Raw genomic sequence first — 25,808 nt, 5'->3', positions numbered from 1 at the left:
GAAACGCGGGCTCTTCGCTCACTGCGCAGTGTAGCGGCCGACGCAAAGTGGCGCGCTACACTGCGCAGCCGCAGCAGCAGCAGAACAGGCGAGACGCAGGCAGACAGTCCTCAGCAGCAGCCATGGCAGATGGAAAGGCCAAGGTGAGGATTGGACTTTAAATGAATCAGAGCCCATACAAAGTTGAATGTACACGGTAAACTGATGGAAAGGAGTTCGTACAATTATTTCGAATCGTATAACACCAAAGACCGCTTCAAACATGCGCTAACTTTACGGTATTTGCTAGGAAGCTAACGGGTGAAGTTAGCATAATAAGCTAACGTGGCTAACCGACTCGATCCATTGGTGTATTTTCAAAAAAATCTATATTTTCTGTAAAATAATTTTTAATCGGCACCTTTAAATTTTTGCCATCGTTATGAGTAATGCACATGTAATGGAAAATGTAGTTATCCGATATCCGACTAGATTAAGCACCAGTTCAAGAAAAGCGAGTTAACGCTGAGACAGAACAGAACAACATAAACGGTACAAAACAACAAAAGCCGTAATGTGTAAACGAATCTTAAGTTTAAAAAAGGGTACCGTTGTACTCAATCGCTAGCCATACGCCTGGGTAAAGAGATAAGGGTTTTGTTAATAGCACAAGTAGTATAATTTGAATCCTTGCTAGGCCGCTGTGCATCTTGTTGTATTGAAGGCCATTGTTGCTTGAGTTGCCTATAGCTAATGCTAACGTTGAAGTTGTAAATCCAGTCCTCGTTGCTCTCGGTACCCACGCTAGTCTCCCGCTCTACGCACATCAGGCAGGCTGGTGTCGCGGAGGATTAAAAAACAAGCAAAAAAACGTAAATCCACACACGTATTGTGAAATTAACTTTTGTTTGAAGACAATGAGGTATCGCTGAGATATGCAAGACACCTATGACTCGGAATTTGAAATGGCGGGCGCTCATTCTTGTAAATAGTCACACCTCCCCCTTTTTTCTAAATAATCTGACTTTCTATGAACTTGTTTTTTGTCTTTAGGAGGGAGTAAAGACTGAGAACAACGAGCACATCAACCTGAAGGTGGCAGGACAGGATGGCTCAGTGGTGCAGTTTAAGATCAAAAGGCACACTCCTCTCAGCAAACTGATGAAAGCTTATTGTGAACGGCAGGTGAGACTGGGACACAATTTTAACTGTTTCTTATAAGTATCTTTAACCTCCTAGGACCTGGTGTCTACATATGTGGACATCACATTTTGGGATGTCTAGACGAAAATACTTAATTTTTCTCTACAAGGGCCTGATATCCACTTATGAGGACATTATACTGCCACTGTTCTATCAAAATTTAAAACCAATGCCTCATATGTGGATCTCATTTGTCTCAGAAAGAAAAATTAGGTTAAAAAAAATCTGGTAATTCTTTGTTTTTACATTCATTGGGTCCCAATCAACCCAAATAGCAAAGAAATTTTTAAAATACATGCCATGAAAGAGTTTGGGTCTTAGGAGGTTAAATGTATTGCTGGTCTTCTAAAATTGGTCATCCCTATTCCAGAGACCAAGAAATTGACATTTAAAAATAATGGCTCTTGCCAAATCAGAAATGGAGGGGGGGGGGAGCTATATTTTGACATCCATTAGGGCAAATATTCAAAACTAAGGCATATGTTTTGAACCAGTATTTTTATTAATTGGCTTAATTTATTTATGCTTATATTATGTTTAATTATATCAGATGGTCAAAAATATCAGATGACGCATCAACTTCTGTTAGCTATGGTAACAAGGCTCTTTGCTTTAACTGTGTGAAGACCAATTGTTTGTATGTATTGCCCCCCACCATCTTGACTTTGTTTTGGCCCTATAGAAGCACATCTTTGTTTTAATTTTGTCATTACTCACATGGTACCCGGAGGAAAGGTTTGGCCCAATACAGACAACCTTAAATTTATCTGAAAGTTAAGAGTCTTCAAAAACACCTAAGGTCTACTTTATACATAATAGGTGTGCAACATCAGTCCTTCCCCATCTAATGCGCAGTACACAGTGTGATAGTTACTACTTCTTGCGCGTCCTCTGTACTGAAAATAAAGGATTGCAGATTAGAGTAAAATGTCAATCATATATATTTAATCTTTGTAAAATTCTAGATGTTTATAAATTGTGTTATTTGTATATGTTAGAGCTATTTCTCATATATGTAACTTTGTAATATATTGTATTATTTCATTTTGGTCAGCGTGTTACTGTTCTTATTGTCTTGGAGCAAGTTTAACCACATAATTTCCTTTTATCCTACCCTCTTTATTTACATCTAATTTTGAAGAGGTTTTTTAGTTTAGCGGTCAGTAGTGAGAGATGGGGAACAACAAAGGTTCTCCTGAAACTGGAGGTATTGCACTTCACAGCCAGTGTTTTAAACCTGCGGTCACAAAAATGCCTTGTGATGTTTAAAAGTAAACATTTGTTTTTCCACTCAGGGGCTGTCAATGAGGCAAATACGATTTCGATTTGACGGTCAGCCCATCAATGAAACAGACACACCTTCTCAGGTATGTGTACACGCTCTTGTTTTTGTGCACTTTTGGAATCAATTTTTGTTATTGTGAACTACGGCTGAATAACCCTTGGTCCTCACATTCTTGCTACTCCGGATCTTACATTTCATATTAGTTACTACATGTAAACTCACTGCATTATGCTGCAGTACTCACAAACCAATCAGCTGTTTGGGGGATTCCAGGCCAGGCCAACACGACCCTTTTTTGTTTTGGTTTGGTTTGATTTTTTATTTGTTTTTGCAGTCCCGAGATTGCATTTCAGCTGATATGTAATCAGCATATACCATTTACTTTCATAAACTCAAAGACGCAGTAATTCTGCATTACAACTGTACTACAACTAGACCGAGAAAGAGTTTATAATACTTAGTGTCGTATACAGAAAAAGCATAGAGTTTGCATAAGAGCTGTGATGAACAGATCTAACTCCTTGTTGCGTTTGCAGTACTCCCTTCATGTCAGTGCAGAACAAAATGTTTTTACTATGATGTTTAGCGGAAAACAGTCAAAACACTGGGTGATAAATCAGGTAAGATACATGAATACACTGATACATTAAGTATTGTTATATTCTCATAACAGCCTGTCTACAAGCACCTTCACATAAAAGGGGTGACATTAACAACATATGACCAATCATGCATATGGACTTTGTAGTGACGGCACACACAACAAAAATTAAAAGCTATGATATTTTAAAAAAAATTGAAGAGGTTAAGCACACAATAGTAACTGCTGTGTAGGTTTACACACAAGTATTACAGGTCTGTTATTAAAACACAGGACGAGATGATGGATTACAATTGTTATTTCATTGAGTTAATGTTTAGATATGCTTATGTTTTAGGAGCATATTAATGCTTATAGGATAATCTTCTGAACTTGCAGTTGACAAGTGGGGGGGGGGGGAAAGCAGAAATTAAGCTGCTTCCCAAGAGCAGGTGGGAAAGACAAAAACTTTAGATGCTATTAAATATTTTTGGACCTTCTTAGGAGATCTGAGGAGATCTTCCAGGAATGGTGATGATACTTTTCTAGAAAAGTGAGTGCTCAGTAGGCAGTTTTCTACCTGTTTATCTCTTATCTTGAGTATAACCTTCTCCAGAACAGCAAGAAGTGAACAGCTTTCAGAATATATCAATAAATAGCCCTGAAGTTAGTGAGATGGGTACAAATCCTGCTTCATAGTACAGGCCTCAAGTCTTAAAAAAGTGTAGTCAACATGGATGTGCCTTACATTTTAATGGCCACTAGAGGGCGAGCAATCCTTTTGTTGAAAAACCTTTGATTGTGGGAAAATGGCCCCTGGCTTCCTCCCTCTGTGACCTCGTTGAACACTTTCTTGATGAGTTTATGGGCTTGGGAAACAAGCATCGAGTCCATTCAGAAAGAAGTAAGATCTGTGGTTCATACTGCAGCTCACTGAGTAATAACTTGTTTGTCAAGTCTTTTAACATACCAGTGGGTTGCATCACGGTGGCTTCAGCCAACTTTTAAAGCATTTGTACTTCCTTCTAATATTTAAAAAGTTTTCTTGTCTTTTTCTTTTGCAGCTAGAAATGGAGGATGAAGATACAATCGACGTGTTCCAACAGCAAACTGGAGGCTCTCCTCTTTAAAGACTGTTTCCTATGAACATCCCTACCTCCCCTTTCATCCCTGAACATCTTTGTTATACCCAGTCTTCAAATGCTCATGACCAGTGTTGATACGATCCAGTGGAATATTTACACAAAATACTCAAAGGCAGCACAGTTAGTGTTGAGTTTGATCACACTGCCATGTTACGTGACATGTTAACATGTCTGAACAGCGCAGTGCAGACAATAAGTAGGCTGCAGTCAGTCTAATGTGCCGAAGAAATGAGAAACTGTTTTTGTTTGGTTTTTTTGTTTGTTTTTTAATTTCAGAAGAGAACGCTTGGTCCTGCTTTTGCTTTTATACTTACCAAGGCTTTGATTAAAGATGGAGGTTTGATTGATGTAACCCGGTGTTTTAAATTCACTGACATCTGTTGTTATTATAAAAATGTATTGTTGGAATAAAATGAGTCTTTTTTTTTTCTTCTTTTTTTTACAAATCTGTGTGTATGTGTGTTTTTGTCACATCTGAAAACTGTTTGCAGGTACTGCTGCAGTCATTTAAAATTGTAGGTTTGAATGTCCTTCTCATTTATTTGTTTCCATGCAATAAGAGGAAATGCTGACACGTCTTCAAATTATAATCATCAGATAGCAGTTTTCATGTGTGGTTATGATGTAAGCACTTTTAGCAGCCAAATATATAATTATCCATTATTCCATAGGCAATAAAATACAGTGGATATGTAGTCAGTTTTCAAAAGTAATCTGTCTAGATAAGGATCTCTTGAATGACGTAATGAGCTGTGTGTGCATATGCATGTCCCCACTTGCCCTGCTATTGTCTTTATTCTTCAAGCTTAGTCCCTCTACCAGATGCCTTGGAGTTTGAGTCTTGCGCAGCGTCTTTGCTGTTCCTAGACTACACTACACTTTTCTGAACATAGATCTTTGTCATCCCTACAGTCTGCTGGATGCAAATCTTGTTCTTTCCATTCAGCTGACTTGTCAGAACTGGCCTTACTGCAGGTATTTCATAGTTTCCCACGGGTCTCTATGGCTCCAGTTTGCTGGGGGATTCTAAAGTACTGTCCTCAATATATTCAATCTTGCTTTCTAATAATAGTCCTTTTGCTTCTCACTATGTTCCTTCTCTTTAGTTACTGACTGCACTTAACCAGTCCGAATGGCATTCCGATGATGTTGCTGTTGATCTTACTCGGGAATGGATGTCTCATTCGTGGCTGGCATACAGCTTGAGGTCATCCATGTAGAGCAGGTGGTTAACGTTTGCTCCATTCTGTTGTCTGTATCTGGAGCCAGTCTTAAGAATGATATGGCTGCGAGGGTTCAGGTCTTGGTAAATCCTGCAATTGTACTTTTGCACTAGACGGCCTCTAGTGTTGTTCTCAGGGTCCCTTTGATTGTTCATGCCCATTTGTTACTCATTGTGTCATAGGCTTTCTTGTAATTGTAATTCTAACTACTCTTGTGCAGAGTAGTCACTTTTGAGGCCAGACTGACCAATGTTCCGGCAGCTGGTGTTTTTTCTCTTTGTTTTTTCTCTCAATTCCTTTCTGGGCCCATGTATTGAGTCCTACGCCTATTCATCTGGAACAGGGGTCTCAAATTTGCAGCCCATGGGATGCTTGCAGCCAGTATGTTGACAAGAAGAAATTCAATTTTGCAGTTTGGCCCTTGAAGTTCCTTTTTTTTGTTAGGAAGTATATGTTTTTTGTTGAGTGCAATGTTCAAGTAAGCTCTTTAAAAAGCAGAAACTTATTTAATATGAAGACATTATGAGCAGAGAGTACAAACATGTTGAGGGTTTGGGTGTGTTAGTTCAGTGAAAGTTATTTGTAAAGAAAACAAATTTCACTAGCAGTCAAAAACTAATGTGTGCACTTATCTCTACATTTTTATTTTGTTAAATACAAACAAAATTATAGCACAAGTGCTGCCACGTGTCTGGTTAGAAAGAGAGTACCAATTAGTGTTTTTTGGTAGTTCAATGAAAGGCAGTTAGTTAAGAGAAGAAGTTTGCTGATGTCTTCAGCCTGTTATTATCCCAGGCTTTAGTCCCATGCATTTTCAAATCCTCCACAGTCATACCAGCCCCCAAAAGACTGGACATATCCACCCTAAATGACTTCAGGCCAGTGGCACTCACACCAGTTGCCATAAAGTGCCTAGAAAAACTGGTTCTCACACATATCAACCACATGGTCCTGGACACTGTCCATCCGCTCCAGTTTTCTTGCTGTCCCAATCGATCAGTGGATGACACAATAGCAATAGCCTTACACCACACTCTGCAACATCTGAAGAGTAGCAGAATGTAGAGCAGGATGCTTTTACTGTACTCCAGTTCTGCTTTCAATACCATCCGTCCGGGCAAGCTGACCAAGAAGCTGACATACCTTGGCATCCCAACTCCCAACTGGATTCTGGATTTCCTAACAGATGGACCACAGGTGGTGAGAATGGGAGGACGAGCGTCTGCTGCACTTACAGTCAGCACAGGGTCCTCGGCGGGCTGTTGCCTCAGCCCCAAACTCTCCACCCTGTATATGAATGACTGTGTCTCCACCCAGGATAACATCTTTGTCATTAAATACGCTGATGAGACCACCATCCTACGGTTTATCAAGGTGGGCATGAGTCAGGGTACAGCCCTCTTGTAAAGGGGGTATACTTTATAATTTACAATTTATATTAGTTTTGTGTTGTCTTGTTTATGTCCTTCAATGCACATATTAAACAAATATATAAGACTGCGTTCTTCCATTTGCGCAACATCTCTAAAATTAGAAATATCCTGTCTGAGTGACGCTGAAAAACTAGTTCATGCATTTATTACTTCCAGGCTGGACTACTGTAATTCATTATTATCAGGATGTCCAAAAAACTCACTGAAAAGCCTTCAGCTAATCCAAAATGCTGCAGCAAGAGTCCTGACAGGGACTAGAAAGAGAGAGCATATTTCTCCTGTTTTGGCTTCCCTTCATTGGCTTCCTGTTAAATCCAGAATTGAATTCAAAATCCTGCTCCTCACATACAAGGTCTTAAATAATCAGGCCTAATCTTATCTTAATGACCTTGTAGTACCATATCACCCTATTAGAGCACTTCGCTCTCGCTCTGCAGGCCTACTTGTTGTTCCTAGAGTATTTAAAAGTAGAATGGGAGGGAGAGCCTTCAGTTTTCAGGCCCCTCTTCTGTGGAACCAGCTTCCAGTTTGGATTCAGGAGACAGACACTATCTCTACTTTTAAGATTAGGCTTAAAACTTTCCTTTTTGCTAAAGCATATAGTTAGGGCTGGAGCAGGTGACCCTGAATCCTCCCTTAGTTATGCTGCAATAGACATAGGCTGCCGGGGGATTCCCATGATGCATTGAGTTTTTCCTTTCCAGTCACCTTTCTCACTCACTATGTATTAACAGACCTCTCTGCATTGAATCATATCTGTTATTAACCTCTGTCTCTCTTCCACAGCATGTCTTTTATCCTGTCTTCCTTCTCTCACCCCAACCGGTCGCAGCAGATGGCCGCCCCTCCCTGAGCCTGGTTCTGCCGGAGGTTTCTTCCTGTTAAAAGGGAGTTTTTCCTTCCCACTGTTGCCAAAGTGCTTGCTCATAGGGGGTCATATGATTGTTGGGTTTTTCTCTGTATCTATGAAGCGCCTTGAGGCGACTTATGTTGTGATTTGGCGCTATATAAATAAAATTGAATTGAATTGAATTTATTTTTGCCTATTTTTTTCAAGCATGCTTACTATGACTGAGAGAGCAAAAGAATTCCAATGTGCCTTGACTGCTGATTTATGCACATATGGCAAATAATGAACCTTGAACCTTAATCTTAGCTCCTATGATGCCTGACAGGAACTTCCATTTTTTGTTGAAGCAGGTTACTGGTTGGTAGATGGATGGGACCAATCCCTTCTGGGGATCATTGGGCTTCAGGAATGTCTGGCCTTCAGTTAATCATTCTGGGTGTTTCATCCATTAACAGCTGGCTCATTTATGCTGCAAGATGCTCATGAAATGCAGTTAACTTCTTTAGGGAGTAGGTGTGAATCATGTCAGGGCCTAGTGCTGTACAGTGCTAGGATGTCTGCCACTGTAATGGTTACTGGGTCCTGTTTAGGGAGATAGAGAGACTCACACTTCAATAGCTCCGAGTAAGTTTAATATCCATCTTTTGTAGGAGATGTTTTTTGTATAGTGTTGAATTTGAATTTATCTTATTGTGTGTCACCTCCTGTCATGCTTCATTTCCTCATTTAGGGACATTTTGTTATACATCCCTTAAAATTTGGAGAAGTGCACTTGTAGTGAAAAGTTTACATACACTCACCATGAGCATGATCATAGTAGTTTGGGGTTTTTAGAATCAGAATCAGAATACTTATTAATCCCAGAAGAAATTATGTATAAGTGAACAGTCAGCATGCTGTTAACGCATCCTCGGACTTCTTTGTACTGCTCTTTGTCCATGGTGGAAATATTTTACAGCATACATCTTAAATGACTTTAAAAAACAAGAAATCGGTGCGCAAATTTGAAGATATTTTGGATTTGGATTTTCTCTAATCCACAAATTCAAAATATACATACGGTCCAGCTCTAACCAGAGAAAACCGGAAATATGAAAATTGGCTTCACACTTAAATTCGAAAGTGTCATTTTTGTTAATGGTTAGATAGCAAAGGGCAACTCCTCAGCTGCAAAATTTATATCCCTAAGCACACTAACATACAGTTTCACGTGAGCTAATTGAACCACAGAATCGCAGCCCTTTTTTTCTCCCCACAGTTGTCTTATTTTATTTTGAAACAACAGCCGGAAGTGAGATCTCTTTCGTCGTTTAGTTCTACACTGGTCCTCTCAGACTGGAAGCAGGTTGACTGGGAGCCACCAGCTAGGGTGGATAGTGATGAGGTGGTGAAATACTGCTTATGAGAGTGTAGTTTGGTTGCATACTGATAGGCTTAACATACTGTACGACATCTTGTGCAAAAATGACGACTACTACGACATTTCAAGGGATGGAGCCCGGTGCTAAAAGCAGTTCCAGGTAAAAGGCGTCTTTCAGACCTCTGTGTATCCGTTAGCCATCCACCATGAAGCCAACAAGTCCAGCATCCTCTGACTTTACCCCAACGCGAAACACAGGCTAACGGAGAAAAATAGACGACCGTTTTGTTGTTGCCCCTGCCTGTAATTGTTACTAAGGCGCCTAGACATAGTTTGAAAGTAAAGCCGTCGACGATACAATTATAAAGCTTGCTACCACGCCTTCCCATTTTGCCCATCCGGATATAGCATTCGAACGTGAGCGTTAGTTAGCAAGACAACACGTCTGTACCGCTGCCTTTTGTGGAGAGAGGATGCTTAGCGAGCTGATGCAGACTAATCGTGGTTCCGAGGCCTTTTATGCCTTCGTGTGTTTGTACTGCATTTCCTGCTTCAGTATTTTGTGGTTATTGTTTGGAAAACGTAGGGGAGTAAATATATATTCATTCAGCTGGGTGGGGTTCCCGCAGATTTCTGATCAGGGAAGCGAGATTATTATCGGAGGTGCAGTAAGACATGCTTTAGTCTGTCTTGCATATGGTCTGATTGAGGCGAGGGCCATGTTACTGCTGGCCACACCTGACATTATATAGACCATACACTGAATTCCACGTGTATTCTATTCGTTTATTAGATGCAATGAACATCTGATTTAAGACCAAGATAAAAAACAAAAAAAAAATAAATGAGCACTATTTAAACGAATGAGTTTTCAGAAAGTTATATGGTTATTGTAGCAAATTCAGTAGCACCATAATTACAGTGCACTTGGACGAAAGCATATTTTAATCATCATCACACTGTAAAAACACAAACTGTTGTTATCTTTAGTGTTTTTGGAAACGTATACCAAAATAACATTGTTAAAATCTGCTGCATGTACATCATAGAAAATTTAAGTTTCCTCAATTATATAGTCTCAATTACCCATGTATAAGGCACATCTGTATAAGGCACATCAGCTGGAATTAATTTGGTGCTAAAAGGTGCTCATAATACATTGTATTAATATAGTTTTGCAGTTGTCATAAGTTAGGTAATACAAAATGCAGTAGGAGATATGAGGATTAAAAAATATTTACTTTCACAATATTTGAAGAATCAAGGTATTCTGACACCTGTCATTTATACACAAACCATAAACACGCATGTGCCACACCTGGGCATAAGGTACAATCCACATATTTAACACTGTTAAATAGCCTACTCCATTTTTAAGCATAATAACTAGTATAATGTATCACATAAATCACAGGTTAGTAATAATTATTGTCATTATTATATTTAATTGTTTTAGTGCACCATACATGCCATACATTATTGATTTTGAAACGGCTCCTGTTATTTTCTAAAACTTTATTTTTCCAGTTTTGCTTGTTTATTTTTATCAATACTGTTCTTACTTTCAGATAAATGTAGATTATACCTTTAGTGCAATAACTTTATATATTGCAGATTTTCAACTGCCCATTACCCAGAGTTCTTTAATAGAATCCCATAATAGACTGGGGGGGTTTGCACCAATTATATACTGAACATGGTTGTATTTATGAATTAAACTCTTCAAATACCATGATATCACATCTATAGATCTGAGGTTTCAGGTGTTATATTTATTTGATAGATATATCTCTCAAGTCTGTCTCGGTGTATGATATTCTAAACAGCAACTGAGTTGTGAGGTTATGTGGTGTAAAGAAAATTTTAGCCATTTAGTAATTTACATTTCTTTCTCTACCACTTAAAATCTGGCAGATGTACAGAAACCCATCGCTTAGTATAATAAATCTGTCTGATTCATTACTGGGTTAATCTAGTTTTGTTTTCACTTTTACTTTATGTTTCATTAAGAATTTTTAGTTTCAGTTAGTTTCACAATGGAGCTTGCTCATTTCGGTTTAGTGATTTTGTTTTCTTTTTATTCGTTTATTTGTTTCGTCATTGTCAGTGTCCACACAGCAGGGAGATCCGCATTTTTCATATGGTAGATTATTATTTTTGGCTGACCTTCCTGCTCATTGCCCAAGGGATCCATGTTCCCTTCCTGGAATGAACCTAATATGTTAGTTTTCAGTTTTGTTTTAGTTGATAATAAAAAACTGTAGTCGTGACTCTTACACACTCCCCCCACTGGGATGCTCATTGTTGTACGAGCCAAAACACAATTCACTGAATTTTATTGATATGAGTATAAGCGAAGCATTAATTCTAAGGCATAACATTTAATAAATACATATAAATATTGGTAGAAAAGTAAGAAGAAACAGAAGAGTCTCTCTCTTTCCAGGGTTTTGCGCCCTCCTGGTGGTGGCTCCAACATTTCGCTTGGTGCAGATGAGGAGAAGCCGCCTGTCCGGAAAAACAAGATGGCGTCTAGCGTTTTTGCCGAGCCAGAAGACCCTTATGCTAATCGAAGGAACAACCCACCAGGTAATATCTGCATCACATCTGCACATATGTTGCTTTTGTCAAAAAACCTACAGCTCAATTTGCCATAGCCATCTTATTTAGAAAATGTATCCAGAATCTGTTTCCAGTCATGATAGTTCACACAGCAGGTTAGCTTCCCAAAAGATCGTGATTATATATTGGACCAAAAGTGTTTGTCTCGTAAGCAACAAGTTTGCAGAAATCTTGAATATTTGTGTAGTTTTGACTGCTTCAATTCCTTGTTAAAGCACAGGGTTTATTGTTTAAAATGAAAATGTTCAGAATGGCCTTTTTAATTTAATTAATTATTTTTATAGCGCCAATTCACAATAGCAGTAATTTTTTATTGTAGGATGAAGACCCTGTAATATTAGACAAAAAAACAAACAAACCCAAACTACAGTATATTAAATGCAGGAGTGGTGTATAAACGAACAGGGAATGAAAAGCGATGAGTGAAGAAGAAATACTCAGTAGATCACAGGAACCCCCTTAGTAACCTAAGGCTATTACAGCATAACTAAAGAATGATTCAGGGTAACTTGACCCAGAAAGGAATGTTTTAAGCCTAATCAAAAAGTAGAGAGGGTCCCAAATCCAAACTGGGAGCTGGTTCCATAGTAGATTGACCTGTTAGGTTGAAGGCTGTTGCCCCGATTCTACTTTTAAAAAACTACAAACTTTAAGTAAGCCTGCATTCTGAGAGTGAAGTGCTCTGTTAGAACATAAAACCATGGGAAAACAGCAGTGGTTTATTTTTATAGTTTCTGTCAGAACACTGCACCATTCTGGAGAAACTGAAGGCTTTTCAGGGAGCGTTTAGAGCAGACTGTTAGTAAGGATTTACAAAAGTCCAGCCTAGAAGTGTTAAATGTACAAACTAGCTTTTCAGCATCACATTTCAGACTTTTTTTTGCAAGCTGAATGAAGTAAGTGCTACATATTTGTTTAATGTGCGTGTTGAAGGACATATTCTGATCAAAAATGACTGCAGGCTAAAGAGTAAGTATCTGGTTAGACAACATGTGCCGAAGATTGTTAAGATGGAGTACAATAACTTCAAATGTCTGAATTGAGAGGTAGGAAATAAGAAGCAATCCAGACCTTTATTTTTTTAAGACATACCTATAGCTTAACTAATTGATTTGTGTCATTTGGCCTCATGGATATATACATCCGGGTATCATCTGCATCATCTGAAAATAAATAGTCACTGTCTCATTGTAGAAACCTCTGGAACACCATGGTTTAATAAGTCTTATTGTTGCAGTGCTGAATATATACAGTTGTGGGTATGAATGTGATGGTAAGTTTGGTCTTTTAATGATTTCTTTGAAATATTATTGTGGTAGAATGATTATACAGCATAGATCTTTAATGATTTTGAAAAACAAAAATGGGGTGTACAACTTTGAATTTGTTTATGATTTTTTTTCTAATCCACACATGGTCAAAAGTATACATATACCCACTAATATTTGGTTAAATGGCACTTAGCAAGAAACCTCGACCTCAACCAGATGCTTTTAGTAGTTATTAACAAGCTTCTGGCATAATTCTGGCTGGATCTTTGACCGCTTGTTTTGGCTCATAGAGTTCATTTAAATTGGTTGGTTTCCTGGCACAGACTTGGCTTTTAGGCATAATTCACAAATCATCAGTAGAGTTAAAAAGGGTTGGTCGGGGCTTTGGGTAGGCCATTCTAAATGGATTAGAGAAAGTCCAAAACAAATGAAAACTTGTGCACCCAATTCTTGTATTTTTATAAATCATTAAAGATGTATGCTGTACAATGATTCCATCCTGAAAAAAAAGAAGTTCAACGAAATGATAGAAAACCAAACTTACCATGACATTCATGCACATGACAATGGTATGTAGACTTTTGGCCTTAAGTGTACTTTCCTAAATGTAGTTTGATGCACAACAACAAAAAAACACAGAAAAAAGGAAATGAAACTAGACATGAGGTAATAATGATGCTAGGTATTGCAATTTTTATTTGCTTCTCTTGTTCCAGAGCATTTTCCCCAAATGAGCATGAGACACACCTAAAAAGAAAATAAATTATTTAAACATCAACATAATTTTAAAAGTACATCTTACAAAATAGGTCTATTACGCATGCAGCTAGCACAAGCATTTCTCATGCTTTCCGACCTTTGGAAAAAATCTAAATAAAATTCCAAGTTTATTGTGATAGATACTTTCTTTTAAACAATATAGCTACAAAAATGGCTCTTCAATACCGAATATCTACTGTAACTTTGAAGATCTCGGGGTCTCTAGTGAAACAGTTTTTAATGTATGATGTTAGAAATATATTATAAATTGTCATTAGTAAATTTATCCTTGTATCATTTGGGGAATTGGCCTCTGGATACCTTTTGGCAACTTAAGATAGACACTGTTGTGATAGGCCTGTAAAAAAAAAAAAGTGGTAGGAAGTATCACATACAATGGTGTGTTGGTGGAAAGTCCAGAGACATGAATAACCATGTGATGACATCAGTGTAAAATACTCTTCACCAAGAAAGTAGCTGACATCAGGAAGCCTACATCAGGAAGTGTTCAAGGGTCTATTAATATATGGGGGAATTTGCTTAACAATAGAGAGTAGTTTAGTATTAACAATCTTTTCATCGTCTGAGCCACACAATAAAGATTTGAGTAATACTATAGTACCTACAGGATCTTTAAAGTCCTGTATGATTTCATACCAAATGCAAGAAAAGCTTCCACACAGTTCCTTCCTCCTTTTTTACTTCTCATATTGAGTGGTTGAAAGTAATAGTCCTCTCTTTGTTCTGAAAGTTTAAGCTGGATATAATTCACTCAAGTCCCATCTTTCAGTTCCTTCTTTTACTTCTCTGTGTTTTGGTGTTTTGAGAAGTGGGACACTTGTCCTGAGTTGTTTTGAACTTTGATTAAGCAGAGTAAGGTCTTCTTCGAATTAGCACGCTCAAGTATATTTCTTTCCTTCTCCTTTCAAGAAGTGATTTACTCACAGTCACTGAGCAGGTTTCTTTTTTTCTGCTTACTTACCTAACCTGACCTGCAACTGCCACAGCATGTTTGTCAAAGACAAGAGAGAGAGTAAGAGATTTATGTGTTTACAGAGACACGTGGGGTGGTATGGGATCACATTACATTTCTGTTTAACACAGTAATGTAACGTTATTTTACTGAATTCAGTAATCACATTATATTTACAAATCAAAAAAATAATAAATGAATGCCAAGCATGTTTTTTTCAATTATTTCCACAATGACTGATTTTAAAAAGGAAAAAAAAAATCGAACATGGAATTATTTTTCACATACTTCCGCACAGTCAGCTGATTCCAGTTGGTGTGCTTGGAGAAGGAAAATGGTAGAGTAGTTTACAGCTTTTTAGAAGTGGAGATATCTGCATTACTTATATTTCTCCTTTATAGCATTCAAGCCTTAGTTCGTACCTGTGGCTGTTTCTACAGTTGACTGGCTGCCGCTGCGAAGTACTCTCTGGGCTGGTGTTTAACTTTGCTGTTGTCTTTGTGTTAAATCTTAAAGAAACAGCTTGTGTATCTCTTCATTAGAGTAGTAATTTGTGCCCTTGTTTGGGCTAGTAATTATGTGAAAATGCAATTCAGAAAATATTATGGAGTAAAACAAAAGTGCTACAGTGAGTACTGTAACAATTTACCTAACAAATTTTTATTTTAGGTAACGAGTAATGTTACTACTATGATATAACAACTCCATAAAATACCAAGACTGTAGGAATAGCATGAATAGGAATAAATTTATCTGTTTTACTTTTCATTGACCAAATGTCAATGAAAGTTTCAGTTGTTTTATGTCACGGTCTCCATTGCATGCTTTTATAAGCTCAAAGTACATATTCACATAAACTAATTATCATAAACGCTTCCTTGTTCTTTCTCAGAAGTGGATTTATTGTAATCCTGTGGCGTCATGAATGCTGCCAAGTCTAGACTGTCTGGAAATAAAGCAACAGGCACTCTATCTGAATAAAACACATTTTTGTGCTCACTATGTTCAGAACTCATGATCACTTTATTAGGTACACCTGTTGGACTGTGCATTAACACAAATATCTAATTGGGCAATCACATAATAGCAAATCAGTGTATTTAGCCATCCAGGCTAGTTTAATTGGATAAATAATGACTTGTGTCAGTGGTTTACCCTGGTGGTGGAATGTACACTTTAGTGTCTTAGTACCAATTGAGTAGGGCGGCAAACAAAAGATTATTTTGGCAGTCGGCTAATCTGCAAATGATTTTATTTTTGATTAATCAATTAATTCAATGCAATTCAATTTCATTTATACAGCGCCAAATCACAAAAACAGTCGCCTCATATATTGTGTCCCAAATCCAAACTAGGGGTGGGTTTTGGTGATTGATTTATCGATTAAAATCGATTCTGGCTTGGATAACGTGATATCGATTCATTAAAATCCTGAATCAATTTTTAAATATAAATTTATGTTGCCCAAAACGCCAGAATCTCAGGTTAAACCTCACAAAATTTCAACAACCACCAAACAGCTAAAATAGTAAATGATAGCAGGTACACAGATTCTGCACTAAGACATAAACACAAAGCACGGACCCACCGACGGATCAGAATCAGTGAGATGTCGCCTTTCTCACCTGACGGCATTGACACAGTCGGGGCTGAAAGCCGACAGCTCACTGATTCTGATGTTTCGGCGGGTCCACGCTTTGTGTTTGCGCCCTTTTTTGCACTAGATTCTGAAGCTGGAGGTTTTTATCTCTCTCCAAACAATATTGACCGAACCAGCAGCAAAAGAAGATCCAAACTACGCTTCACATTTCGCTTCACATATCTTGATTTCCCTTTCTTACTTTTGCTGTTTCGCTTCCAGCACGATAAAATCTCACTTCAGGCACAGCTTTCTGTTTCTTTTAGTGTACTTCAAGAACAGTGTCCCATCTAAAAATCTCAGTTTTCTCCATTATTTGCTTGCTTATTACCCACCAATCTAACGTTGTTTACAGTGCTGTCGGCCGCTGTTTTTTTTCCTTTTACTTACTTCTGAAAAGAAAGCTTCATTTCTGCAGTTAAATAGGCTACTGAACAAATTTAAACTTTTTAAAATTATGCAAAATGCTTAGCTGTGCATGTAATAAAACCTCTGTAACTTTGCTCTGCTTCACTTCAGCAGCATCAGGTAATGTTCATCGAATCGAATCATGGATCGAATCAATTCAGGACCTTCTGAATCGGAAACGAATTGATTCTAGAAATTACCTAGTCCCTGTCAGTACTCTTGCTGCAGCATTTTGGATTAGCTGAAGGCTTTTCAGGGAATTTTTAGGACATCCTGGTAATAATGAATTACAGTAGTCCAGCCTGGAAGTATTAAATACATGAACTAGTTTTTCAGCGTCCCTCTGAGACAAGATATTTCTAATTTTAGAGATATTGTGCAAATGGAAGAAAACAGTCCTACATATTTGTTTAATATTTGTTTTGAATGACATATCCTGGGGAAAAATGAATGACATTCTAAAAATGACAGTGTTACTGGAGGCCAAGGTAATGCCATCCAGGGTAAGTATCTGGTTAGATACCATATTTCTAGGAATTTTAGGGCCGAGTACAATAACCTCAGTTTTATCTGAATTAAGAAGCAGAAAGTTAGAGGCCATCCAGGTCTTTATGGCTTTAAGAGATTCCTGCATTTTAACTAATTGGTGTGTGTTATCTGGCTTCATGGACAGATAAAGCTGGGTGTCATCTGCATAGCAGTGAAAATATATACTATGTCTTATGATGATACTGCCTAAGTGAAGCATGTATAATATAAACAGAATTGGTCCTAGCACTGAACCCTGTGGATCTCCATAATTAACCTAGGTTTGTGTAGATGATTCTCCATTTACATGAACAAATTGGAGTCTTTTAAATAGATATGATACAAACTACTGCAGTGCAGTACCTGTAATACACACAGCGTGCTCTGCTCGCTCTAATAGAATATTATGGTCAACAGTATCAAACGCTGCACCGAGGTCTAGCGGGACAAGAGACGGGTCCACCGTCAGAGGCCACAAAAAGATCATTTGTAACCTTCACTAAAGCTGTTTCTGTGCTGTGATGAGCTCTGAAACCCGATTGAAACTCTTCAAATAAGCCATTCCTCTGCAGATGATCTGACTACTACTCTTTCAAGAATTTTTGAGATGAAAGGAAGGTTGTAGATTGGCTTATAATTAGCTAAGACAGCAGGGTCAAGAGACGGTTTATCTACTGCCAGCTTGAAGTCCTGTGGTAGCCCATTATTAGAGATGGGTTGATCATATTTAGGATTGAAGCATTAAGTAATGGCAGGACTTCTTTGAGCAGTTTTGTAGGAATGGGGTCTAAAAGACAGGTTGATGGTTTGGAGGAAGTAATTAGAAAAAGACTCTAAATATCAATGGTATGAAAGTAGCTGTGGATAATGTTACATATATGAGTTGATTATGAGTCATTTTTTCTCTAATGGTTAAATTTTTTGTGAAGAAGTAGGGTTGTTCTTATTTTCTTAAATCAGTGAAGATGTTCTAACTTTACAGAGGGCTTTTTCAAAAAGCAGCAAACTATTCTTCCGAGCTAAATGATGACCTTCTAAATTTGTATAACACCTTTTCCTCTCCAGCTTACCAGTTACCTGCATTAAGGTGCGCGTTTTAGAGTTACACCAGGGAGTCAAGTACTTCTGATTTGAGGCCTTATTTTTCACAGGAGCTACAGTAGCCAGAGTCATAGGTAGTGAGGAGGCAAAGTTATTAACAAGATAATCGACCCCTGTTAGTAGCGTTCAGGTAGCTTCTCTGCTCTGTGTTGGTACAGGGCATTGAAGATTACAACAGTGGGTGGATTATATTCTTTAACTTTAAATCTACTCCCCACTGCTGTGTAATCTATTATTGTAAATTTAAATGTTATTAGGAAATGATCAGACGGGAGATGGTTTTGAGGAAGCACTATTAAATGTCAGTTTCTATGCCATATGTTAAAACAAGATCTAGAGTGTGATTAAAGTGGTGGGTGGGTGCTTTTACATTTTGAGAGAAGTCAGTTGAGTCTAATAACAGATTAAATGCCGTGTCGTGACACCAGTGTGTGGACATTTTAAATGTCCGCACATTGCAGTGGTGCTGCTGTGGAGGAAAAGTTGTTTTTTGTGAAATTTCACCCACACAGAAGCCTCTGTCTTGATCTTCTTCCATTATTCCACTTGTCTCTCATTGAAAACGCTAGATCCAGGTAAACAGAAACAACTATTTGGGATTTCCTCTCTTTGGTTCACCGTTGTTTTCGCTGCATTTTTCTTTGTTAGTATTAAGCAAAAAATAATAATTTTTCTGGCACAACTTCACCTGCTTCCAAGGTGCATGGAGAGGATGAAAGAATTCACAAAGTAGGAACTCCAGCAACACTTGAGGGAAGATGAACAACTTCAATAATTGACCAACACGTTTCGGCTTGGGGCCTTCATCAGGGTCACAAGCCGAAACGCGTTGGTCAATTATTAAAGTTGTTCATCTTCCCTCAAGTGTTGCTGGAGTTCCTACTTTGTTAGTATTAAGCTCAGTCTTAGCAGACCATGAGAGAGATAGTGCCCCCATATCTTCCTGGAGTGTATTGCAGATATAAAAACATATTTATTTGGTTTTAGAATATGATGCATCAACATCAAAATTGCATGTTGACAATTTTTCAAGTCAGCGTCATGAACTGTGTCGATGAATCACTACAACCCTACAGTTGAACAGTGTCTGAATGCAACAGCCTACCTGAATAGTTTTGCAGACAATGCTCCAAGTTTTCATGACCACAATGTACTAATCTTCTTATAGCTGCTTCCTGTTGGATAGTATACCATGCCACAAAGCTCAAACCATCTCATGTTCGTTTCTTGAACAATGTGCTCACTGTACTCAAATTGCCTGATCATTCACCTGAGCGTCTTTGCATTGCGCTGAACCGGAAGATTTCCATAATGGATTTCTGTCAAATCTGCAGCAACTACATATCATCAGTATGGATCAACGTCTCTGAGTTTCCAGCACCTTGTTGAATCTCTGACAGAAAGAATTAAGAAAGTTCTGAAAGCAAAATATGGGACCTAAACAATACCAGTAAAGTGTAGCTAAAAATAAAAAGTGAGCAGTAAATGTAATTTTAACACAGAAGTTACTCTTCAAACTATGGAAATTACAGGTGGGAGTGTAATTTGAAATAAAATGTGCAGTATTACCCTGTAGATTATGCGTAGGATATAGTACAAGTACTTAAAAATGAAAATGCTTAAAATGATTTTTTAATAGCAGTGCTTGCGTCAGTGTATTATTTTGCATCTGCTGTACACACACAGTAATGCGTGTACGAGCCAGATGTTCTTATTGGCACAGACCTAAACCCCCAAACGCTAGAGTACTCACTCATGACTTCATGATGTACAAAGACAAACAGCTCTGTGTGTCAAATATTTTATCCTTTACATATTTGGGGAAAGTAAAAACAAATGGCAGTAAAATGTTTAAGCATCTGTCCTTGTGGCAGCAGAGCTCAGTCTGTTAGAGAAAGTGCTCTGCTGACTATCCAGTTAAGTGGTGCACAGGGTGATTTAGTTTATCATGACCTCATAAGGTCACGTTTTTCAGAAAATCCTGTGAATGCAATAACTTGAGAACAAGGCGAATTTATACCACAGGTGTATCTACTAGGTGGCTGCGGAGTAGCACTGATGGCCGTCTCACCAGCATCGGTGCCGGTGACACCGAGAGATGTGATGTTAGCAGGATTTGCAGGCATTCATTCAGCCAAAAAAGTCAGTTGGTCCTTTAGAATATGTTATAAAATGGGATGACGGTAAGCTGGTACCTTTTATCTGATATAATAAATGTGCAAAAAATAATAATACTGAAAAGTTTAAGAAGTTCATATTACGTAGTTGAAATGTCACATTAAGCTGTTGTCGATTTGGAGAATAGGACCACTTTTGTTCCGTGAGAACAAATGATAAAAATGTAAATTTGCCTTTTTGGCCTTCTTCTCTACCCCCAATCATGTGTTGATAGACAGTATTTCTGAATAGCCGTTATTTATACCGAAACTGACAGACACATGCGTTGCTGTTAGGCTTGTGAATAAGGGTACTGAGAATGAACCAGAAACCCCCTGGAGGCGAAAAGGAAATGGCCTACACAGTAAAAGTGGCCTACACAGGAGAACATGACTACGCATCTAAATTAACCTCAGTGTGAAAATGGTTGTTGTAAGACGGACATTTCGTGCGAAAGTGTAACTAAAGAAATGTCAAACTTCCCCAGAGCACAATTTAAAACTGGAAGGTCATATGTAGGAGTCCAGTCAGTGCGCAGCTGTTTGAATAGCTTCTATCATGAGATTGTTATTTCCTGCCCTCACAAATGTCATTTGTTACTTGCAAATATTTCATGGGAAACTGAAAATGTGTCATTTATCTGCTTATAATCAGGCCATTTATTACATATTTACATCTGGTTGCATCGATCAATGCTCTCTGATTTAGGTGTCACTGTTTTGTTTTGTTTTTCAATTAGATTTTGTAGAAAATCTGTGAAGAACGAAGTGTGGAGGATTGTGTCAGTCAGGCGTGTCTGACAGTTGGCTCGGCTTGTGGTATTTTTAAATCTCCTGGGTCTCATTGCCTCAGAGAAGTTTTAATGCACCAATTCTCAGATGTTGTTATTCAGTGATGTTTTTTTGAGATGCCTTTTTATTTTCCACTGGTGGATCATTAAAACACAGTTCTTGAGACATGCTGGCAGTGATAAGGGATAGTCCCATATGTGTGTCTGCCTGTCTGTCCAGCTCTGCAGTCCAGACTGAAACAGCTCAACACAGACACACATATAATACGTGTTTATTTAAATTGGGATTGTCTTTCTCGTTATTCCCAATATTTCATTCCTCTTCTAGGCGGGAAACCAACAGGTGTGCTGTGTGGAGAGCCATCGGCCCCCCTGAGGAGAGGAGGAAATCATACTACCAGTCACTTGGGGGACACGCCCACCACAGTAAGACAAAGGCTCAGATCATGAGATGCACAGAGAAAGGAAGTGAAACTTAAGGCCAAACAAACACCAAGAAACAGCTTAAGTCCAAACTATTTAAAGTATCAATGTTTTCCTCTTCTTCCTTTTGAGAAATTACCAAATGACACTTGGGTTGTAACTAGTGCTGTTGAACTGTGCTGTGAATGTGCGTTTTTCCATCAAAACAGTTGTACAAAGTTCCTTTATGAAGTTGTCAAACATTCATCCTTTCTTTTCTGCTTATCTCGATTAGGATGGAGATATCTCTGTACGTGAAAATGGTAAGAGCATGTTTCTTGATCACATCATTGTTATTTTAGTTCGAAACCTCCCTGCACCCCAACTGTTGGCACATTTATACAAGTCAGTTTTAATATAATGCTTACAACACATACACAGAAAGGAGAGGAAAAGAAACACTGACATGGTAATATTATTATTCCCCCTGACTCCCCCAGTCTGCCTCCCTGAGTTAACTATACATAAGGTTTAATGGTCTGCTTGAATTTAGAGTTTACCAGGGGAAACTAAATATGTGCAAAGCAAACTAACTTTCAAGCTTAGTGTTCATTTGAAAACAGGGCAGGAGAAGCAAATTATTGTTATCTGCAGTTGAGTTGAAATGGAGAGTAAACTGAAAACAACAGGAAACACCCACATCCAATGGCATTCATAGTTTGTTTAGAGAGTGAACACGATAAACTTGACACACAGACTGTGCTTTCAAGTAGAAGTCATAAGGGAACATTTCCTTATTTATTTTGTAAACTGTCTTTTGATGCTCAGAAAACAGCGCTGCTGAGCCTGAAGCAGTTCGAGAGCAGCAAGATGAGGCCCCCCAGGCTGAGGAACCCTGTGCAGGACTACCATCTGGCCGCCGAAACCCCCCGGGGGGCAAGTCCAGCCTGATCCTTGGTTGAAAGCCACTCGACTACCCCTCCTTACCTCCATTCATCTTCGAACATCTTTTTTATTTAAAGCAAGAATCCCCAGCTCATTTGTCTGTCCTGCAGGAATCCTCTGATGTCCAGCAGACACCAGTCTCCTCCACACCCCCAAGTGCATTGTTTTGATACCTCTTTTTTGAAAACCGTTTTGTACTGTTTTTATTGTTTGTTTATTTTGACAGAAGCACTTTATGTATTTCTATGTATACGGTTCAAAGTCTGCCTTTACCTCTGAAATGCATTTGACCTGCCAGGTAGGGTACAAGGCTCACATTTCTCACATCAGCCAAATGGTAAATCTCCCCTAACTTTAATGCAACAGCACAAGCTGTGAATGAATAGAGAAGCATTTTGTAGAACACAAGCAAAGGAAAAAAGCTTTTGCTCCGTGTTGATCTTTGACCCAATCTTGCATGCATGTCCAGTCTTTAACGTATGAATGTGAGAAGAAACATAACTGTGAATTTTCTTCCGTTTAATCTGTTAAATACTTTTTCTTTTTTTTGTTGTGAAACAATTCTTGTTCTTGTTGTTGCATGAAGTTGGACTCTTTCTACTGATTATAGTATTATTATCCACAGGATTCTCATAAATTACTGTCATTATGATCTGGAAAATGCAGACATTTGTCTTCAGTTGAGTACTGTAGGGTCACATGCCAGGTAAAATAAAAAAACTAAACAAAAAAAACAAAAGAAAGTTGGAACAAGCCGTTTTTGCTACTGTCTCGAGCATTAGATTATTGTAACCCCAGTGCCGGTTTTAAGTGCCCCGTGTTTTTATAGGTAAAATTTACTCCAAATTTTACTCTAAAGTGCGCCTGTTTGTGTGTTAGGCTACAGCATCAAACAAGGTTGGGTTTCTTAATTGCATCCTACCAGTATCACAGATGGGCGTTTTTTCCATTGCATTTGCATTGAAAATCCATGGACTGTTTATAGTCCCGACAGCTGTGTTCCTGGTAAACCCATCCTAGATTTGACAAGTGACCTTATGACAACCCAGCCTTCTTTTCACTGCTCTCCCCCTTTTATACATTAGTTGGTATTCTTGCTCACTGGAAATTTAGAACAATCTTTCTGTAACTTTCACGTGGCATTATTCCAACCAAAATTCTTCTACTTGCTTCTGTCCTCTTGAGTCACCTGCATGGCAGCAAGCTGTCACGCAAGAAAATCTGCATTTTAAGTTTGCATTGTTTAGTGTTGTGTCTTTCTCTTATGTTTATTATGATGCAGCGCTTGCATCATACCATTTCCTGTTGCTGGATGTAAGTCACTGCTGAAATTTAAAATCAATAAATGGCACAAGTGGACATTGACATTAAATCAGTTTTGACCATCGGGTGTGTTTGTATATTTGTAGTGGCTGTTAGTTCATTTTACTTGGGGGGGGAAAAAAACTTTGCAGCCACTACTTTGCCTGATTAATAAAATAAAATATTATTTGAACAGTTACAATTTCTTGAGCTATGACTCAGTATTTGTGTTTTACCCCTCAGCTATAAAAGGCTGAGGTATGGTCAACCAGGTGGGCGACCAAAGTTTGTGGATGTGAGAACGAGGAGATGTAGGATTGGTGTTTCTACTAAAAATCGGGGTCAAGTTGGAAGCTCAGTAACCTTGACCTCAAGGTCAGAGGTCAGGTTTTCTCAAAATCTTGTGAATGAGATGACTCAAGAAGAAAATCACTTAGGGTTTTGGAATTGATACCATAGATGCATCTTCTTAATATCTTGGATTAATTTGAATCTCAGTGATCTTGACCTTAAGGTCTGAGGTCAACTTTTCTGATAATCTTGTGAATGCTCAAGGACTTAAACTTTTCATGGTTGTAGCAATCAGTGGTTACACAAATATAAAACAATCCCACTTAACAAACCTGATTGAAAGAAGTAGAAGACTGTCTGATGTGTTGCATTCTTATTTTTACGTGACTCTGACCACGTGCTGAACAGACTGCATTGAATAAAAGCCTTTAGAAATGCCAAAAAAGTACCAGGCACCACATGTGGTCTTTAATTTACAAGAAACTAAACGAAAACTCTGATAACACATCAGATTTCAATGTAATGTTATGGACTGGGTAGTGTGTTATAAACGAAAGGATGCCATATCATGGAAACGGAAATTATCAGCCTACAGAGGGCTGAATGCAAAGACACCTCGAAAATCAAAGTGGAAAAAATGATGCGGCTGACAAGTGTATTTAAATTATTGTATGCATGTCTGTCAGTGCAGGAGAATTTTTGTTCCAGGTCAGCCCTGCTGACAACAGGAGGGGAAATTCTCAAAAAGACTGCGGATGCCCAGGAGGATCCTCTAGATCTGGACCTGTATCACTGAGGTCCAACCTGTTGGCGATGGATGAACCAAGCCATCGTGCCACAGAGGTGTTCTGCCTTTCTTGGACTTTTTCTCTATGCTCTTGAGAAAAAAAATGTCAGTCCTCCATCTGTAAAACCATTCATGTCTTGGGCCTTGTCAGATTGTTGCCCCTCTAGTGCGCCTGTTGATACAGTATCTCACAAAAGTGAGTACACCCCTCACATTTTTGTAAATATTTTATTATATCTTTTCATGGGATAACATTGAAGATATGACACTTTGATACAATGTAAAGTAGTCAGTTTACAGTTTGTATAACACTGTAAATTTGATGTCACCTTAAAATAACTCAACTTACAGCCATTATTGCCTAAAACCCTGGTAACAAAAGTGTGTACACCCTTAAATGAAAATGTCCAAATTGTGCCCAATTAGCCATTTTCCCTCCCTGCTGTCGTGTGGCTCACTAGTGTTACAAGGTCTCGGGTGCAAATGGGGAACAGGTGTGTTAAATCTGAACCCTGAAACTGAGCTGCAGCATGGTGGCCAAGACCATACAGCAGTTTAACAGGACAGGTTCCACTCAGAACAAACCTCGCCATGGTCGACCAAAGAAGTTGAGTGCACGTGCTCAGCACCATATCCAGAGGTAGTCTTTTGAAAATAGATGTATGAGTGCTGCCAGCATTGCTGCAGAGGTGTGGAGGGTCAACCTGTCAGTGCTCAGACCATACGCTGCAAACTGCATCACATGGCTGTCATCCCAGAAGGAAGCCTCTTCTAA

The 25,808-nt window shown here is 38.5% G+C and overlaps 2 protein-coding genes across 2 annotated transcripts; both read left to right on the top strand.

Annotated features, from left to right (window-relative positions):
* Positions 1-21: 21 nt before the first annotated feature.
* Positions 22-4,613, top strand: sumo2a (small ubiquitin like modifier 2a). The gene is made up of 4 exons (XM_005736215.2): positions 22-143; positions 1,033-1,164; positions 2,478-2,549; positions 4,112-4,613. Exons 1-4 carry the CDS (start codon positions 123-125, stop codon positions 4,175-4,177), a joined length of 291 nt encoding a protein of 96 aa, XP_005736272.1. The 5' UTR covers positions 22-122; the 3' UTR covers positions 4,178-4,613.
* Positions 4,614-8,989: 4,376 nt separating this feature from the next.
* On the top strand, positions 8,990-24,125 carry jpt1a (Jupiter microtubule associated homolog 1a). Its single transcript, XM_005736212.2, has 5 exons — positions 8,990-9,218; positions 11,505-11,647; positions 21,635-21,732; positions 22,004-22,031; positions 22,537-24,125. Exons 1-5 carry the CDS (start codon positions 9,163-9,165, stop codon positions 22,668-22,670), a joined length of 459 nt encoding a protein of 152 aa, XP_005736269.1. The 5' UTR covers positions 8,990-9,162; the 3' UTR covers positions 22,671-24,125.
* The last annotated feature ends 1,683 nt before the right edge of the window (positions 24,126-25,808 follow it).

Source organism: Pundamilia nyererei, unplaced genomic scaffold, assembly GCF_000239375.1.
Source record: "Pundamilia nyererei isolate P.nyererei 1_Seehausen unplaced genomic scaffold, PunNye1.0 scaffold00068, whole genome shotgun sequence".
NCBI lineage: Eukaryota > Metazoa > Chordata > Actinopteri > Cichliformes > Cichlidae > Pundamilia > Pundamilia nyererei.
Note: the sequence above shows the minus strand (reverse complement) of the source record. Positions and strands in the feature narration are given on the sequence as shown.

Coding starts and splice junctions, on each gene's coding strand:
- sumo2a (XM_005736215.2), top strand. CDS start 123: ATGGCAGATGGAAAGGCCAAG. Junction 1,165..2,477: donor AAGCTTATTGTGAACGGCAG/GTGAGACTGGGA, acceptor TTTTCCACTCAG/GGGCTGTCAATGAGGCAAAT. Junction 2,550..4,111: donor AAACAGACACACCTTCTCAG/GTATGTGTACAC, acceptor TTTCTTTTGCAG/CTAGAAATGGAGGATGAAGA.
- jpt1a (XM_005736212.2), top strand. CDS start 9,163: ATGACGACTACTACGACATTTCAAGGGATGGAGCCCGGTGCTAAAAGC. Junction 9,219..11,504: donor GGTGCTAAAAGCAGTTCCAG/GTAAAAGGCGTC, acceptor CTCTCTTTCCAG/GGTTTTGCGCCCTCCTGGTG. Junction 22,032..22,536: donor TATCTCTGTACGTGAAAATG/GTAAGAGCATGT, acceptor TTTGATGCTCAG/AAAACAGCGCTGCTGAGCCT.